At 32.7% G+C, this 21,056-nt stretch overlaps 1 protein-coding gene across 1 annotated transcript in view; it reads right to left on the reverse strand.

Moving 5' to 3' along the window:
• LOC139848969 (7-ethoxycoumarin O-deethylase-like) overlaps positions 1 to 19,037 on the reverse strand; it is a 37,387-nt gene extending 18,350 nt beyond the window's left edge. The window contains exon 1 of the mRNA XM_071838648.1: positions 18,159 to 19,037. Within this exon, the coding sequence (XP_071694749.1) occupies positions 18,159 to 19,037 (879 nt within the window). The remainder of the gene's footprint in view (positions 1 to 18,158) is intronic.
• Between the last annotated feature and the right edge of the window lie 2,019 nt (positions 19,038 to 21,056).

The raw sequence follows: 21,056 nt of genomic DNA on the forward strand, positions 1-21,056 counted from the left end.
CTAAATACTAAACTACATCTGATCGAGTTTTGTTGCTCGTTAGGGTGTTAAAAGTAAACAGTAAATTAAGATATTATAAATTTAAAAGTTAGATTAAAAGACATGCAATACTGCACACACTTTTGACACATCAGTATATGTAGGTATATGTGTATGTGTTTTCTTTTAAAGAGATCTTTGTATGTGTTGGGAGAGAATGTGGGTTAATGTGGGATTATGCTTAATGACTATACTAATCTTAAACCATAACAATAAGCGTTTTGATGTTGACATATGCACATAACTAAAGGTGATGGTAGACATCTTGACACAAATATACAAGTTCACTATTCCACACTTACTCTAGTAAAAGACCAACACCAAATAAAGCTTAAATTGAAAACGTAAGCTACACGGTTAGGTCCACGGTCGAACACATGTCATACCGTGGAGCCTTGCACCCTGATTTGTGAAATCAGGGCTGCACGGTCGACCTCACGGTCAACCGTTGGTCGACCGTAAAAGGTTCTGTCCTAGATCCCACCGTTTTTAGTTTGACCACTTCGGGGCATCTATATTTTATGAAACCGTTTCAAACATGCTTAGAATAGTTGCCTCCTTCATACCCAAAGGAAATTTGGTCACTAGAACATTAATCTTGGTTAATCATGCCTTATGACACCTTAATGACAATTAAGCCTTGATTAAGAATAACACATAAGTGGTATAGGAAAACATTACATCAAAAATGTATCTAGACATACTTAGGATGGTCACCAAGTCCCAACCAAGAGTTGCTCCTTCCTTGTACATGTGTTGGACAATCTTGCAAATGTCACTTTGCAAGTAAAACTTACATAGCCTTAGTTCAATGCTATGTTATCACTATATGTTTAATCATAGATTAATTAGTAATCTCTTACTAGTCATTACATGAATATTACATGACTACTTGCTATTAATACATGTGTATTATTTGACTATGTGCTAAATGCTAAATGCTAAATGCTAAAGTAGTTACTTAATATGTATATGTATGAACCTTGTCTTGCTATGAGTTGGGATTCTACCAACTAGTATTTGAACTACTTCAATATGTGCTCGTGCTACTTGGATAATGCTTAAAATGTCATAATCTATTAATCTTAAAAGACAATGAATCATTAACACACATATGTTTTCTTAAGTCTAAAATTAAGTTTATGAATAAGTTTAAACTTGATTTAACTTGATGTCTTGCAACATGCTTAATTGATATTACTTGCTTAAATTATCAAGACATCATTAACACACTTAATTAATTACAAACAAGTTCAAATTTGAATACTAGCATGCTTTGTGATTAAAGTGGGTTGTTGTCATCAATGACATGTTGTTAACCAACCAATAGGGATTTCGCAAATGTGTTAATTACAAATAAAAGATTATGACAAAACTGAGATTGTCTCAAATGATTATCATGACTTGTATCCAAGAATGTTAGGCTTTCTACTTTCAGCATGACAAGTCACTATCAAGGCAATAGATCCAAAGAAAATGAATATTTAATACATATAGTACTTGTATAGGATGTTGGGTATCTTTTGCAGGTGTTAAATGAAATAAAGAGTCAAAAGATTAATGTTTAAAACTAATTCAAACGGCTATACAACGGATATGAGTTTTGGACTGCACCACGTGCGGTCGACCCACGGTCGACCGTGGTCCTAGCCGCAGCAACGACTACTTTTTTATCTCTCCATATAAATAGCTAGGCTTGGAGAGTTTTGAAGACTTGGACCTTTTGCATGCTACAACTCAAAATCATTAGAGAATCACAAGAACATAACACTTATACATATGTTTGTGATTAGCAAGAGAAGTTCTATACTCTCATAGATTATAGAAGGGGTTGTAAACTTACTTTCAAATTACTATCTTTGTGAGTTTACATAGTGTTGTAATAATCATTAGGATTGTCATCACTAGAAAAGGGTGAGTCTGTGTACTTTGTAATTAAAAGCATATGCTAGCTTAGCTATCATCTTCCTTAAAGGGAACTATGAAGTTGATTAATCTCATTGGGGATTAATACCTGTCCAAGGTGAAGACAAGTTGATCTAAGTTGGAGGTAATCTTTCAAATGGATAGAAGGATTAGGTTTGTTGTCTAAGGAGAAGTACAAGGCTTGTAAATCGGATCTCCACCGGATTTGGAGAAAGGTGCTTAGTGGAGTAAAACTCCCGATTAGTGAATCGGGGAGTGGATTAAGGTGAATTAGTTAACATCCATCCGAACCACTATAAATCCTTGTGTTTATGTTCTTTACTTTATATTTCGCATTATTATAAGCATAAACACATCACACATTGGTTTGAGTTGATTAAAGTGATCAAGGATTGTTCAAATCTTGTTGATCATTGAAAAAGTTTTAAAAAATCATATTAAGTAACTATTCACCCCCTAGTTACTTATAGTTTGCATGTTTATGTCTAGTATGTACCATCAGGAAGACCCATACCCCACACATGTGAGATTTTGGTTTGGTGTTGTTGTTGTGTCTTCATGAAGTGTGATCTACGCTTTTTCGCGCTTTGCTTTTTACCCGGACCTCTTCTTGGTATGGGTATGTATGTGTGTGCATATATGTATGTGTATGTATAGATGTATGGGTATGTTTGTATGCATGTTTATCTATGTATGTTTATGTTTGTTTGTATGTGGGTATATATGTTTGCATTATGTATGTCTATAGATGTATGTATGAATATGTATGCATGTAGGCCTAGGTATGTATGCGTATGCAGGTATGTTCGTATGTATGTATGATGAATGTATGTATGTATATATGTATGTATATATGTATGTATGTATGTATGTATGTATGTATGCATGTATGTATGTATGTATGCATGCATGCATGCATGCATGCATGCATGCATGCATGCATGCATGTATGCATGTATGTATGTATGTAGGTTGTGTATGTATGTATGTATGTATGTATGTATGTATGTATGTATGTATGTATGTATGTATGTTGGTATGTGTGTATGTGTGTATTTGTGTATGCGTGTATGCATGTATGCGTGTATCTGTGTATGCAAGTATGTGTGTATGTGTTTACCTATGTATATCCATGTATGTCTAGTTATGGATCTAGGCATGTATGTATGTGCGTATGTATGTATGTATGTATGTATGTATGTATGTATGTACGCTTATGTATAGAGATTTGTATTGTTGTTAGTATGTGGTCATATATGTTATTGTTTTTTTAGTGCAGCATTTATTGATATGAATTGAGGTTCGCATCGCACTCTAAGGTACGTTATATATATATATATATATATATATATATATATATATATATATATATATATATATATATATATATATATATATATATATATATATATATATGTATATATATATATATATATTATTTTTTTACGACTCTATTAAGCGAGTCGACAGTAAGCGTCGATTTATTGGCAACTTGACTGCCGTTTATAGCCTAAATTGAATTCCAGCCATACTTTAAAATCCATGAAAATTTGATCCTACTATTTCATGGAGTCTCTTTTGATTTAATTGCTTATTTATCTTTTACTCACTTTTATGGTATTTTATTTTTCCTTGTATTATATTTTCTACTTTTGGTCGGAGGTTCACTTGGAAGCAATCTCTTTATTCGTCGAACAGAGAGTGGAGGACTTTCTTTACTCTTGGAGTGTTTTACTCGAGGTGGAGAAATGACTTCTCTTTATCCAAAAATAGAAGTATGATTGTCTACGTCTCACTTTCCCCATACTCTACGTATGTAAAATTGAGTTTGTTGTTGTTATATTGATTCCTTGTGTATTGGGTTTGGGACCCTCTATTGGTCCTTGAGTTTAATGAAAATTGTTGTCTTTCGGGAAGAAAAAAAAATGTAGTCGTTTGAAAATTCTAAAGTGATAATTACGTAATCATTGTCTTTAATTAATGATTATTTAATCAATATAAAACTTTTATAAATAAATAATAATGTGACAGTAACCATTATACTCTTTTATACTCCGTACTTTTTTAAATTTAAATATATAATATCATATTTTAAGGAGCAGTTCTCATCATTTTATATATAAATAATAATAATGTGACAATTGTTATAAAATATCTAGATTGTGTTATAAAATATCTAGATTGGATGTTAATTTTATTATTATTATATTTCTTGCATAGTAATATTTTATACTATAAATAGACATGTATGGTAACCATTTAAGGTGCACCATTTCTCTTGAAATATCAATATCAATATTTCTTCTCTCCTTCTTCTCTCTTTTTCTCTCTTTGTTCTTATAACCATTAAAGGTAGTTATAAGCCTACTGAATTATAACACGTTATCAGCACGAAAAGCTTAGTGTAATTAAAAGATATCTCAAACGATCACGAATCACTAATCAAGGTATGAAATTATTAATAATTTTCAGACTCGAATATATCAAATTTTGGACTACTAACATTTATATTTATGTTATTTAAGTTATATATGGTCGGTTATACCACCTGAATTATATTTCTGTAATCTAACTTTTACTAACTTCACTAACATTTATATTTATGTTATTTAAGTTATATATGGTCGGTTATACCACCTGAATTATATTTCTGTAATCTAACTTTTACTAACTTCACTAACATTTATATTTATGTTATTTAAGTTATATATGGTCGGTTATACCACCTGAATTATATTTTCTGTAATCTAACTCTTATTAACTTCACTAACATTTATATTTATGTTAATAAGACCTCATGATTGTACGCAACACGTCATTTGACAACACGGTACTTTATGTACGCAACACGTCATTTGACAACACGGTACCATGGGTCGAGATTAATTCCGATCAATACGAATACGACGGGGTCTTTATATGTTATCTAACATTTATGATTACTTATGCAATTAATCATTATTTATTTCATGCATACTAATGTTTATTCTTAAATTTATAATTTTAAAAGTTAAAATAAAAAAATAGTTTGTATTTTTATTAAAAGTAAATCTTAACAGTTAAAATAAGAAAAAGTAGTTTGTACTTTTATTAAAAGTAAATCTTAAAAGTTAAAATATAAAAAGTAGTTTGTATTTTTATTAAAAGTAAATCTTAAAAGTTAAAATAAGAAAAAGTAGTTTGTATTTTTATTAAAAGTATATCTTAAAAGTTAAAGTAAGAAAAAAAAAGGGATGGTAAAATGGAATAGTTTTTTGTCAAAAATGAAGTATTGAAAATGAAGTGGTCTCCTTCTATAACTAAAAAAAATATATATACTTTTATCAAATGAATTTTTTTGTGGCCGACAATTTCAAACACGAGTCCGTGTTTAGTTTATCAAGAATATCTCTTGCTTTGGTGAAAGGTCACGATCACGATATCAGGTGTTGTGAAAGAATTAAAAAATTGGTCAAGTGGCCTTTTAAAAACTAGAAAAAAAATTTAAACAAAAAGTTTTTTTTATATATTTATAATTTACGGGTAACGTAAAAAAAAGGAAGTTTTTTTTAAAAAAAAAAAAATAAAGAAAGTGTTTAAATGAGTTTTACAGAAAGGGGGAAAGCAAAGTAAAAAAAAAAACTTTTTTCCAAACAAAGGTAAATGAAAGTAGGACTTAATACAAGAAAAAAGTAAACATCTCCTAGACGTGATAAAATCTATCAATGATAAGTATTAGACTTGATGAGCTAAATGTGACAAAAATGTTTCAACATGTCTTATGTTAATTTTCTAAAATAAGTTATTATTATTCCGAGTTTAACACATATACATATGTTAATTAAAAACAACCTTTTTGTTCTTATGTAGTGTTGGGTTGCAATTTTGGTTATATGCCATAATTCCATCCAGTAGAGTGACAATAGAAAACTTTTGATGATAATCAATAAAAAACTTTTTTCCAAACTTGTCAAATGTTTTGTTAAAAACGTAACCGTTGAAAAAAGGAGGTTGAATAATAAAACTTAAAAAACAAATTATTTTTTTAAGAGTGTGCATCAAAATGGCCCGTTTAATAATGGGGAGTAAAAATATAGTCAAATTGTTTCAACGAACAAGGGTTCAATTGGATGTCTCTTAAAAAAAATCCGCGGGTACGGGTGATGGATCCAATGGATCTGCATCCACGACCCGCGGGTGCTATCCCTAATTGTGACAAGTACAAATCAACTAAAAGTCTAAAAAATAAATGCTCTTATAGGGACCAAATGTTCACAATAATTGCCTAAGCTAGATATGAAACAAATAGTTCATAAAAAAAAAAAAAAAGGTCGTTGTGCGTTTTCGGGATGATAGCCGAAATACACTTACAAAAGTAGGTCAGCCGTCAATTCTTTATGGCCATATCAACGTAGATCAATAAAATCATTTATGGTTTTGATAAAAGATTAATTAAAAATTAATTGTTTTTTGGTCTTGGATTCTCGGTAACAAAAGCAAAGGTTGTTTTTGGTTGCCACAACAAACAAGACAGAGGTTGTTGACTTTTGTTGTTAAACATGGCACAAGTGAACAATAACAATAGATTATTGTTTTTGAAAAGAATAATGATGCGTTAATTTTATTGTATAAAATAAAATTAAAGAAAATGGTTTTCATTGATGACTATGAACAAACGCAAACAAAGTGTTTGTGGTATTTGGTGATTAAAAAAAAGTGCATCTAAAGCTTCTACTGAAAATAATATGCATCTAAAGCTTCTACTGAAAATTAATGTGCAAGGTACAACGTATAACTATATGGTCAAATTCATTTGAGCCTTCGGAGTCACAAGTATATGATGTATATATATATTACTCAATTAACAAAATAGTAAATCTAAATTAATTCACATGAATAGTAAAACGAAATTAATTAATTTACTATTCACATAAAAAAGCGCATATGATAAAAAGCACAACGCATATGATGAAAATCGCATATGATTAAAAGCGCATATGGTGAAAAACACAGCGCATATGATTAAAAGCGTATATGGTGAAAAGGATATATGATAAAAAAAAAACACATATGGTGATTTATAAAAAAAAAAAAAAAAAAAAAAAACACATATGGTGATTAATGGAAAGCACATATGGTGATTAATGAAAAGTATATTGTGAAAAAGAATCACAAATGTTTCTTGAAAGAATTCAAGGTAAGATATATGAACCAATTCATCCATCATGTGAACCATTTTGATATTTCATGGTTCTAATAGACGCATCTAGCGGATGGTCTCATATTTGTATGTTATCAAGCCGTAATATGGCATTTGCAAAGTTTCTTGCACAAATTATTAAATTGAGAACACATTATTCTGATTACACCATTAAAAGGATGAGACTTGATAATGCTGGTGAGTTAACATCTCAAGCATTTAATGATCATTATATATCTACAGGGATTGTTGTTGAACATCCAGTTGCTCATGTGCATACACAAAATTGGTTTAGCTGAATCAATAGATAAACGCTTACAGCTAATAACTAGACAATTGATAATGAGTACAAATCTCTCAATATTTATATGTGGACATGTAAATTTACATGCTGCGACATTAATTCGCATTATACCATGTGGAAGTCGTAAATATTTTCACTTAATACTTGATTTTGGCCAAGAGCCAAATATTTTCTATCTTAAAACATTGGTTGTGCAGTGTATGTTCCAATTGTATCACCACAACACAATAAAATGGTTCTTCAAAGAAAGATGATAATATATTTTGGATATAAAACATCTTCAATCATAAGATATATTGAACCCATGATGGGTGATGTTTTTACAGCACGTTTTGCTGATTGTCATTTTAATAAAACATTGTTCCCTAGATTAGGGGGAGAAATAAAAATAAAAAATAAAATGATGCTTCATGATGTGAACATCAATTAAGGTATATTGAACTCGCACAAAAGAATGTGAAACGAAAGTTCAAAAATAATGCATATGCAAGAACTTGCAAATTAATTACTTTATGCATTTATAGATATAAAAAAGTGACTAAATCATATATACCAGCGATAAATGATCTAGCTCGAACTGAAATTCCAAAAGCTGGCAATAATGTCACTGTTGAGTCTTTGCCACGCATCAAACGTGGAAGATCAATTGGTTCCGAAGATAAAAATCCTCGAAAAAGAAAATCAGCTGATAATGAGGTAAGAGAAAGTGTTCAAGAAGAACCACAAATCAATATTCCTTCTGCAGAGGATATTGATAAATGTAAATACTTAAATTGCGATAAATTATGCAATATTATGGAACCGAAATGAAACTAAAATCTCTATGAGATATTTTCATATAATGTTACAATGACATCATGAATAAAGATGATGATCTGGAACTAAAATCTGTCATTGAATATACAAAATGGACATGATTGAGCTCAATGGAAAGGAGCAATAAGAGCTGAATTAGAATCGCTCGATAAAAGAAAAGTTTTCGGATCAATCGTTATCACTTTTAAAGATGTGAAACGTATGGGATACAAATGAATTTTTATCCGAAAAGAAATGTGCAAATGAAGTTACAAGGCAAAACTAGACTTGTAACTCAATATTTCCCACAAAGACCAGAAATGAATTAGGAGGAAAAATTATCCTCCTGTAATGGATACAATTACTTATTAGATACTTAATCAACCTGGTAGTTATTTAAATGCATCTCATGAATGTTGTTACTACTTATCTGTATGTATCACTTAATAGTGATATATATGAATATACCTAAAGGGTTAAGGTATCATAAGCATCTAATGTAAAACCCAAGGGAATATATTCCATTAAGTCACAAAGATTTCTAAGTGGGTTTATACAAACGGGACGTATGTGGTATAACCGATTAAATGACTACTTGATAAAAAAAAAAAGGGTATAAATATAAACTTATTTTGCACGTATGTTTTATAAAAACAATGTTCGGATATGAGATCGTAGTTGTTTATGTCAATGTTCTTAACATCATATGAACAAATAAAGAGATCTATGAAATCATTCAACTTCTAAAGAATTATTTTGAAATGAAAGATCTTGAAAAAACCAAGTATTACCTTGGATTGCAAATTGAGCATATGCCTAATGGTTTACTTGTACATCAAACAACTTATACCGAAAAGATTTTAAAACATTTTTTTTAAAGACAAACTCATTGTTGTTAGATCACTCAATATTGACACTGATCTATTTCATCCCTGCGAAGATCATGAAAATTTTAACAGATCGGAAGTTCTATATTTTAGTGCAATTGAGGTTCTTATGTATCTTATAGATTATACAAGATCTGACATTTCTTTTGCAGTTAATTTGTTGACAAGGTTCAGCTCAGCCCCTACCAAAAGACATTGGAATGGGATCAAACAAATAGTTTGATACCTTCGGGGAACTACTGATTTATAATTATTTTATTCTAACAACTCGAAACAAGATTTGTTTGGTTATACAGATGCAGATTATTTATCCGATCTACATAAAGCTAAATCTCAAACTGGATATGTATTCCTAAATGGAGGCACCGCAATATCATGACGTTCTCAAAACAAACACTTATTGCAACATCATCAAATCATGCCGAAGTGATTGCATTACATGAAGCTACTCGAGAATGATTTTAGTTAAGATCAATGATACAAATCATTATTGATTCTTGTGGACTAGAACGCTATAAAAGCGTAACAACTATCTATGAAGATAATACAGCTTACATAATACAAATGAAAGAAGAGTATCAAAAATGACAGAACAAAACATAAATGCTGACGAGGCGCTAAAGCTATAAACGGTCTTAACGGTCATAAGTTTGATGGAAAAGAATGGTATATTGGTAAGGCTCAGAAAAAGACTGAAAGGGAATAGGAACTGAAACAACGGTTTGAACAAACCATGAAGGAGACTGTAGACAAATCACGAGGGCCAAACTTGTACATAAAAGATTTAAATGATACAGTTTCAGATGAAAACCTCAGATTTTTCTCATATACTCAAGATATCGTAAAAGACAACCAGATTAAAATGAGATACGTTCAATCAACAACTCTGCTGATCTTTATACCAAAGCACTGCTAACTGCTATTTTCAGAACACACGTTCATAATATTGGCATGAGGCATGTTCAGAAGATGTAACAACTCAGGCGTTGCCTACTTGAGGGGGAGTCAACTTTATGCTGCACTCTTTTTCCCTTAGCTAAAGTTTTATCCCAATGAGTTTTCTTTAGCAAGGTTTTTAACGAGGCAGTACTAGTTATTCTCTAATAAAATTGTCATCCAAGGGGGAGTGTTATAAAATATCTAGATTGTGTTATAAAATATCTAGATTGGATGTTAATTTTATTATTATTATATTTCTTGCATAGTAATATTTTATACTATAAATAGACATGTATGGTAACCATTTAAGGTGCACCATTTCTCTTGAAATATCAATATCAATATTTCTTCTCTCCTTCTTCTCTCTTTTTCTCTCTTTATTCTTATAACCATTAAAGGTAGTTATAAGCCTACTGAATTATAACAACAATAACCATTATACTTTTTATACTCCCGGCAAACGCATTTTTTATTGACTTTATTAATCTTTAACTTTAATTCGAGTTACTGAAGTTAGATGACCAAAGATTAATTCTTTTGCATAGTTTTGTTCAAGCTGAAACTTATTATTTTAACACGTCCAATTTATGAGTGCGATCATACCTACAATAACACATTGGATCCATCAAAACTCCTATGAAGTTCTCGTGTTACACCTCTTTTTTGACTCCGATAAGTTATTTTTTTGTTGGGTCTTGTAACGTGGATATGTAATTCTAGAGGAGATAGTATAGTTATGGAAGGGTGAGGAAGTTGGGCGTGTTGAAAACCGCATCCAATTCACTTGGACTTAGCACATATTAATATTAATATTAATATTAATATTATATATTATATACTTATATCTAAAAGGAAAAGGAGCAATGACCAGTGCTATTCCTTTTTCCACTTTTCGCAAACTTAACACCCCAACTTGTATTAAAATACAAATCGCACCCCCACTTTATACTCTTATTAAAATACAAATCGCACCCCCACTTTATACTCTTATTAAAATACAAATCGCACCCCCACTTTATACATATATTTTTCCCAAACTTAACCCCCCAACTTTTATTAAAATACAAATCGCACCCCCACTTTATACTCTTATTAAAATACAAATCGCACCCCCACTGTATACATATATTTTTCCCCAAATTTCACAAACTTAACCCCATAACTTTTATTAAAATACAAATCGAACTCCCACTTTACTAACCTTTTTTTTTCTTTCTAATATTCAATTTTCACAAACTTAACCCCCTAACTTTTATTAAAATAGAAATCAAACTCCCACTTTATACGTATATTTTTTTTTCACATTTCACAAACTTAACCCCCTAACTTTTATTAAAATAAAATACAAATCGAACCCCCACTTTACTTAATTTTTTTTTAAATAAAACCCGAACGCTAAAAGAAGCAACTTTCACAAAAGGAACAACCCTTCAATGTTAGATGTCTAAAAAAATTCTTTTTTTACAAAATAGATCAAGACTTTTTTTTAACTTGCATTCAAAACGGAGCCCCCGGCGCGAAACGAGGGCTGCACAACTAGTTAATAACTAAAACGCAAAGTGAAATGAATAGTACTATTTCTTTTTTCACTTTTCGCAAACTTAACCCACAACTTCTATTAAAATGCAAATCGACCCCCACTTTATACTCTTATTATAATACAAAACTTAACCCCCCAACTTTTATTAAAATACAAATCGAACCCCCACTTTACTAACTTTTTTTTTAACTAATATTCAATTTTCACAAACTTAACCCCCTAACTTTTATTACAATACAAATCAAACTCCCACTTTATACGTATATTTTTTTCAAATTTCACAAACTTAACCCCCTAACTTTTATTAAAATACAAATCGAACCCCCACTTTACTAGCTTTTTTTTTAAATAAAACCCGAACGCTAAAAGAAGCAACTTTCACAAAAGGAACAACCCTTCAATGTTAGATGTCGAAAAAAATTCTTTTTTACAAAATAGATCAAGACTTTTTTTAACTCGCATTCAAAACGGAGCCCCCGGCGCGAAGCGAGGGCTCCACAACTAGTTTAACTCAATATTTAAATCTTGCTAGACTTGTACGTGGACCCTTAAGATATACGACCCAAATCATGTGGGCTTGGAACATGTTCTCATCATTTTTTTTAACTAATATAAATATTTAAATATTACAGTATATTTTATCAAGCGGATCTTGTACTCCCTCCCTCCATAATTTATTGTAGAGTATTTTATTTTGGAATTTTCCAAATTAACTGTTCACCTCCAAAAATAGAAAAGAATAACGAGATCAAGTTCCATTACGCCCTTAATGTATGTGGATATGATTAAAAGAGAAAGGAAATGTAAGGGTAAAACTAGAAATTAAACAGAAAATACATTACTTTTATGACAATTTCTTATATTGTTTGTTTTTTATCTGGAAACAATTAATATGGGACGGAGGGAGTACAAAATTAGGTGGCTTTAGTGAACAACTTGCACGTTTTACCTCATTTGAATATTTTGTTCTTTGCTACCGGTAATAGTGTGAGTCGTAAGTTTTGTATTTATGCGGATTTAGAGTGTGAAGATTTTTATAGGGGATTACATGTCCATGCTAGCAAATTTCGTAATGGGTGGGTGAAGAAGGGTGCTCCTAAGGGTGGGATCAAGTTAAAAGGTAAGGGGAAGAAAAAGGGCGAGGAGGAGAAAGCGTTTTGCTTGCAAGATAATAGTGATAAAGATGAGGAGGTGTTTGCGAAAGTTCCAATGACACTTAAATTGTTGGGATTCGTAAGTGGACTTACGTGGGTTCGAGGTCGGGACGTGTGTTAGGTGAAAGGGATTTTTTTGACGAATTTAGGAATGGTGGTTTGAATTCTCCAGAAAACGGTGATGGGATCGGAATCGAGTCAACCTTTTCGTTCAAGGCTAAAGAGGATGGTGGTGACGACAACAATAACATCGGGGTTAGATTGTTTTTGGTCTTGTGCTGTTTTATGTAAAAGGTTTATATGTTTTGAGTCGTTTTTTATGTACGTATGTTTAGTTTGTTAGTTAGGATCATGACGAGACTCGGTTTTAATTAGCATTAGGTCAAGCTTTTTTAAAGGTTTTTGTTTACTGCATTCGAGCATCGTTTCGTGATTTCACAATTTTCTTTTGTATTCTTGTTATCTTGTCTCTTCTTGAAATTAAGAGTTGCTAAAAAGTTTTTGTTTCTTTATAAAAAAAGGAAAAAAAAATGAAATTAATTGTTAATTAATATGCAAATGAATCTAGAGGATTTTCTTTTATTACAAATTTATTCTTATATCTAAGAGAATACACACTTTGTGTGGGATTTACTAAGATCATCCGCATTGGGGTACCTCAAAAATCTAATGCCTAAAATGCTTGACATGGAACAAATTTAATGCCCCTAGTTGGTTTTTTTTTTTCTTCCTTTGGCTAAAATAACGATAACATAAAACCAAGTCTTTTTCATCAATTGATAAAAAAGACGAAAAATTACAAACGATCAAACGCAAATCAAGGCTCGAAAACAGTACATGAACTCTAAAGCTACACAAAGAGCTTAAGCTAATTAAAATCGAACCTTGATCAACCGAACCACAAAAGAATACACAGGATATAAACAAAGACTATGAATCAAGGAACTACAACCAAACCAAAAAACTTAAACAAACCAAAGCCTTTAACTCAAGGAATCTAAACAAAACCGCACTAAAGAACTACTCGATGACCGCTTTACCTTTACCTTTGGAATTGCGAGTTTTTATGACATGTTTAATAACCACTCCATCAACCTTCAAACGATTTAACTTCTTGCCACCCCGTTTTTCAATTGCATAAGAAGATACCTTTGTCGAAGCGATACCAATCCTAATACCAGGAACCGGGGTAGGAAGCAAACCTTCCTTCTCAAGACATTAAAAAAAAAACCAAGTTCCCGAACCTCTTCAATTATCCCGGTTCCATTATTGTCGGGTACTCCAGGCTCTCCCACTTCCTGATTTGCTAGCTCGTTACCACCATCGAACGACTTGATCGACTCTTCTTCATCCCTAAGCGTGTACCCATTATCAACCGACTCCAAATTAGAAGTAACAACCACATTTCTATCCTCCTAATAAAAACCAATGGGCCCTCTAAAACGACCAGAACTTTTTTTGCCGACCCCAAGGGGTGATCAACCTCAATATCTTCAATAAAATCACCAGGACTAACCAACTCGACATCTACATCTTCATCACGTATAAAATCCTTCTTTGAACTCGATCTCGCCACTTTCTTGTTAGACCCTACAATGAAAACAGTAGCATTCAGGTCCGTATCCATAGTCACCGAATCCACCCCAACAGTGACCAAATCAGGATCCAAAACAACATCTGCACTATCATCTAAACCCTCTGAATAATCAACAACAAAACCCAAATGTGAACATGAACTCTAAGTGACATTAAACCTTCCTTTTCCACATGAATTCGCCCCTGAATACTTACCGACAGTCACCTCTTTTACTGGATTACTTGAAAGCACAAACCAATTAGTAGACTCCATTGATCGTTGATCAAATGCCTCGTTTAAAACCCGGTTTAAAGCACTTAAATCAGAGATTTTAGACACCCACACGTTACAACTAAAACTCTCCATAGCCGAAGAAGCTACGTCCACAACAACCGTATCGTGGATATGCTTCGGGTTTGAAGACTTGATGAACACACACAGTGAGTTTAAACTCCCCAATGAAGATGTCGAACCTGCCACATCTAAAACCTCACCAAAGAGTGAACCAACCTTCGTAGCAGTAGCTTTCGAGGCACACAAAGCCGGGATACCAACAATTTTTAACCAAGCAAATCGATTATAAGACATAGCAAAATCCGAAAAGGGGGAGATCAAGACGAAATCTTGAGATCACATATTGATAATATTATTGAGACTAACCGAGTCCCCACATATACATACGCATCCGAACGGCCCAAATTTTCTAATGTGTAAGACACGAGCGTTGCACGAAACCAAAAAGCTTGAAACTTTAGTCTCCAGCAACGAAACCACATCTAGCAATAAAACGACAACTTTAGACGGTCCGAAATAAGGCTATTGGGAGAAACGTTGCACCTCAATTTCTTCACAACAGGAACCCCACAACAATCAGAAACCTTAGCCGATCGTTGTAATGGCTAACCCACATATATGGGTTTCCCGAAAAACTTTGAAGCATTAAGTGTAGCAACCGCTTTTGAAGCATCCGACTCATTAGAATAAGAAATGAAAGAATACCTCCAGGATGTCCAAAACTTTATTTTTTGAATTTCCCCAATTTTCTCGAAAAAGCTTTCCACCATATGACGAGTAACCGTCTTCTCGATCCTCCCAATGAAGATAGTATGTTTGAGACCAGCAAAAATCGAAGATCCAGGACTGGAACCACTGCCGGGAGATGGACTGTTACCGCCTGACTCAAAATTCGAGAGATTTCGAGCCCTAGAAGGAGACGCACCCTCCGTCGCCGAAGGAAACAAGGACGGATTAATAAAATCCCCAAAAGAAACGGGCTTTAGAGCAGCCTGAGAATGGTGGTTATGGGTGGAGGTAGGGTGGAAAAGGGTGAAGGTGTGGTGGTTTGTTTTGGAGGAATGTGAGAAATTTGAAAATGTGCCGTTGGGAATAGGTGTGGGAGAGAGCACCATTTTACAGCACAAAAATTAGGCGTTAGATTTTCTTTTATCCTTATAATCCGACAAACACACATACACGCACATATATATTAATTAATTTTACTCCGAATTTTCATCTTCAAAAATATTTTACCACAACACCCAAATACCTCGCAACTCAAATTTAACACTTACCTTCAAAATCTAACATTGTCACATCACACTAAAAAAACTATTTTTTTTTTCAAAATACGCAAAATCTAACTCCACGTCACAGTTACGATTACGAGTGGCTAAAGTAGCATGCTAGGCAAAGTGATGTAACTACCAAGTTACTATCTCCCTCCTAGAAGACTATATCAAATAGAATTATTAAGTTTATGATATGTTTGATAAATGTAAATTTTGTACTGTTTTGCACTTAAATTAGGGTATGTGATACTAGCTGGAGCTAGAGCTTATAGCTGAAGCTGAATCTTATAGCTGAAGCTTATTTTGAAAACTGGAGTTTTTTGTTATTGATAAGTGTTTCATAAAGTAGTTTGAGCTGGTGCATATTGTTGTAAATTGAACAAAGATAGCACTAATAATAATATTAATATGAAAAATAATAGTAAAAGACTTTTTAGTAATTGTACATCTTATAGGCTCTACTTTTTTTTTCCATAAGTTATTTGTAAGGAGCTTTTTTTTAAGTTCTACAATTTAAGATAAACTATACATTTTTTTTTTGGTTACCAAACAAAGCTTAAAAACTATAAGCTCCTGAAAGTCATAAACTCTACTTTTCTAAGCTCCTATAGAATCTTATTTTGCGTCATCCAAACATATCCTTAAGATAAATTTAATTTAAACTCTATATAAAATACTCAGTAAATGACTATAAGTACTTTTTGGGGTTAAAGTGAAGAATTTATTGATATTTTATTCTTAATAATAATAATAATAATAATAATAATAATAATAATAATAATAATAATAATAATAATAATAATAATAATTTATTACTTATTTTTAAATAGACAACTATTTTTTCTGAATGACGATATCTACATCGAATCTTCTCATTTGTCACCCACAGACGCGTTAGGATGAAACCCAATTCGCTACGATATTGACAATACTACCGAAAGTTGGAAAAACTACCTAGAGACCTTCTCAAATTGCACTAATGTTGGCAATACCATCAAAGATTGGAAACTCCTTTTATGTGAATAATTTTTTTTTAAAAAAATTATTATTATTTTTTAAGATATATGGAGTATAGGGGTGGTCAGTATTTGGTTTGAAATCGTGAAACCCGAAAACCAATCCGAAACCAAACCGGAAAAAAACCAAACCGAATTAGAAAAACGGTTTTCGGATTGAGTCAAACCGAAACCGAATTCAAATTCGGTTTTTGGTTCGGTTTTTTGGTTTTGAAAATCCTGAATTCGGTTTAACCGAAAACCGAATTCGAAATTTATATATATTTAATTTGTATATTTATGTTTTAATGTCATTATAATTTGGGATCCAATCAATAAAATATGTTCTCACCCATATGTCGATTTGGTAGCTCACATTATAATTATGTTACTCAAATTATTATGTTCTTCTTCTTAATAATAGATGCAGTAAACGTCATAATTAAGCTGTAAATATTAATAAATAATCGAATTCTTGATAATTTAATAGTACGTCATTGTTTTAGGATATAAATAACTAACACATCAGTAACGTCACAATTAAACTACCACCGTTATCAGTTTTTTCATAATATTCGGTTTTAACCGAAAACCGAACCGAATCCGATTTCGAATACGGTGTTCGGTTCGGTTCGGTTTTAACTTTGAATTCGGTTTTCGGTTCGGTTTTCGGTTTTGCCCAAAAAATTTCAAAACCGAATACACCGAACCGAATAAACCGAACATACCAAAAACCGAACCGATGAACACACCTAATGAAGTATCATTTATATTTATTTATATTTAGTATGGACTGCAAATAGGTACCTATTAATTATTTTATAGGGACATTTACCAGCAATCACATAAGTAGGTATTAATCAAATAGATTGACTATAATAAATTAGATAGCTATGTGCATGATATATTAATTAATACTATACCTCTTATAGGTCGTGTCAACTTATTCTAGTGACTTCCAAAACACATCTCAATTTGATCTTGTTAGAAAAATGCAACTAATCTACAGAATTCAATTCAATTAACTCAAATGTGCGTGTCATCTCCTGTAACTGTATCTACGTAGTTAAACTAGCTAATTACTTTTGTTTCACAAAAGGAAATAGAAATAGATTGGATTTGATTCGATTCGATTCGATTCGATTCAGTTGGATTAATCAACATCGATGCCCAAATAAATAACGTTATAGAAGATTATATTACTATATATGTACTTATCACCAAATTTAAACTAGAACTTAAATAAATTCACGTACCATAAACATGTGTTTGATATCTGCATGATTGAACTCATCTGGTTTCTCTTGACTAATAATCTTTAAACACATATCCAACATATCATCTCGTTCAAATCTACCCATTTCCACCCTCTCTTTAATCAATACCTCAAAAATATCGAAAATATTTCCAAAGTATTGTGTCAACCTCTTCCTAATTCCTTGCGGATCGATCTTCCTCAAAATGGGAAAAAAGTCAACCAAATTTGGCTTCCCAGCCTCCACCATCATGTTTCCGACAAGTTCCTTAAACTCTTTACCCGAATCCTCATACGGGTCGGCTAAATCCTTAGAAAACATAGTATTTGATAAAAGATTCATTGATGTTCTAAAAGCAGCACGACCGATATCCACTGAGTCACCAGATTGACTCGCTTTTCGACAGTACGCTATAAGCTCTTTCACTTTTTGGCTTCTTAAGTGTTGGTTGGCATCAAGAGAGTTCCCAGAGAAGATGTTGGAGTTAAGTATCTTTCGAAGCGCCCGCCATTTGTTTGCGACTGGGAGCCAAACGACCGAGTGTTGTGAATGGTTGTGTGCCGTGAGGGCGTTGGGTATATGTCGTGATGAGAAAGTAAGATCTTGGTTTTTAAGTACTTCTTTGGCTGCAGTGGATGAAGATATGACGAGTGTTGTGATTTGACCGAGTTTTAAGAACATGATGGGCCCATGGATTTTGGCTAGTTTGGCTAGGGACTGATGTGGTTGGTCACCGAGCAAGTGAAGGTTACCGATGATCGGCAACGGAGTTGGGCCGGGTGGCAAGTTGTTGGGTTTGGTGTGCCGAAAAATTGAGAAAATGGTTTGGAGAAATGCGTAGGATATAATTAAAGCAAGAAAAATGGTCACAAACTCCATTGATGGGATAAGATTTTGTGTTTAGGTTGTTTTCTAGGTGAAGATTGTGAAACAATATATATAATACAAGTAAAAGACTTATAAACTACCACATTAACAACCACGAGCTAATACTTTCTAATTAAATATTTTTTTTTTCGGCGAAAAAACAGAAAACTTCATTAAAACAAGGAAACTTAAAAAAAAATTGAAGCCCAAATAACGTACAACCAAAGTCAACCGAGCTTAAAACAAAAACTACAAACCAACCAAGCTCGAACCTAAACAAGAGATCTAAACAACAAAATAGAAAAAATGACCACGATACAAAAAACAAGGAAGATCGAGATATAGAGGGTGACCAATCAAACGTATGACGGACGATTAGCAACCATCTAAACGCCGACAACATTAAGCGTCTTTAATGAATTCACCGAACTTTTCCATCTCGGCCCCTTGCACACGACGTCTTCTTCTCGAACCCCTCCCTTTAGTCGTATTTGGGGGAGCCACATATGATGAGGATGAATTGGCATCTACACTCTCGGACTCGGCAACCATATTGTTCATCATAGTTACAAAGGCAGCGAGTGGTTCATCCGATCTCGAAACATCAACAGAATTAACCAAATCAGTGGGATTCAACAAAGAAATGTCGTTAGGTTTACCGAACTTGGAAGCAACCGTTTCAAAGTGGTGTTCTAATTAAATATTTATTAGCCTGATTTAGTTGATCATTATTAGGGGTTATAATATAATATGATTTGGCAATTAGTTTTTAACTAGCATGAATATGAAATGTAAAAAAGTTAAAATGAATTGAAAAAAGAGTTTGTTTAACAAACGTTTATGGAAATGTCATATTTTGGGATTTCAAGCTAGTCGATAAAATTTATTTTGACAGAACTAAATGGTGTTTTGGTGAATTAACATTCTATTTAGTGGAGAAATTAAGAGCAAATTACAATGATAAGTCCAATAATTTACATTAGATTATACCAGTACCCCTATCTCTTAATTACTACATCGATTATCCCTAACGTTTACATAATATACGTCGATAGTCCCTCCACTAACATTCGTTAAAAAGTTTCGTTAACTCATAACATAATTATAATTATAATTATAATTATAATTATAATTATAATTATAGATGTATAATCTTATTACCCAAACTGTTTGTACACTTTCCGGCGGATCTACCCATGTGCTAGGTTGCAACGCCCAGATCACGTTTTGGGTATAATTTGGGTGAGTATGGAGGTTCTCTCATCTTCGTTGGCGATTTCCCGAAGGTAACAAGTACATGGACTGCTTTACGCCACCGAGAGAGGGATTATGAGCATGTACATTGGTAGCATGCTAGAATGATGAGTGAGTTGTTGATGGATCCTTGTTGACTGAATGGATTCTCTATTTGTAGAGGCTAAATCTCATTCTTTCATGCTTTTGTGCCTTTGCTATTCATTATGGAAAGATTCTTAGTCTTTTCATAAAAAGGTCTTGTCACGGAAAGAGATGTTGTCCCTTCCTTTGAGTGGAAGTGGCGGTGGCCGAACTAATCCATCTCATAGGCGTTTACTTTTGTTGTTTGAGTTTTCGGTTCACCCTGCTCGAGGCCACCTCTTCGTGTGTAACCTGCGTTCACATACTTGTGTTCGTTATTCGCTTCATCGTTCATCTTATTACGGAGTGATTATTTGTGGCACGAAGGTGGGGTACACTATCAAGCCCCCCATTTTAATTATACGAAGCGAAATTCAAAGCTGAGCTCGTGACTTTAAACTTAATTACATCAGTTAACTTGATTTGACATCGCCTGCAAGCTGTCGCATATGCTTTTACCATTATGCCCTTTAAATATCTTCCTGTTTACTCTAAATGTCGAGGGGTTGTATCGTCTTTTTATCTCGATTCACAAGGCTGTAGGGTTTTTGATTTGACTAACTTCTTCAAGAGGTAAGTGTTTCTTTTACCCACTTTTCTCTTCTTATTTTCTTTTCACTCCGCTCGTTCCTTTTCCATTGCCGATTACTTCCT

The sequence above is a fragment of the Rutidosis leptorrhynchoides genome, chromosome 5 (genome assembly GCF_046630445.1).
Source record: "Rutidosis leptorrhynchoides isolate AG116_Rl617_1_P2 chromosome 5, CSIRO_AGI_Rlap_v1, whole genome shotgun sequence".
NCBI lineage: Eukaryota > Viridiplantae > Streptophyta > Magnoliopsida > Asterales > Asteraceae > Rutidosis > Rutidosis leptorrhynchoides.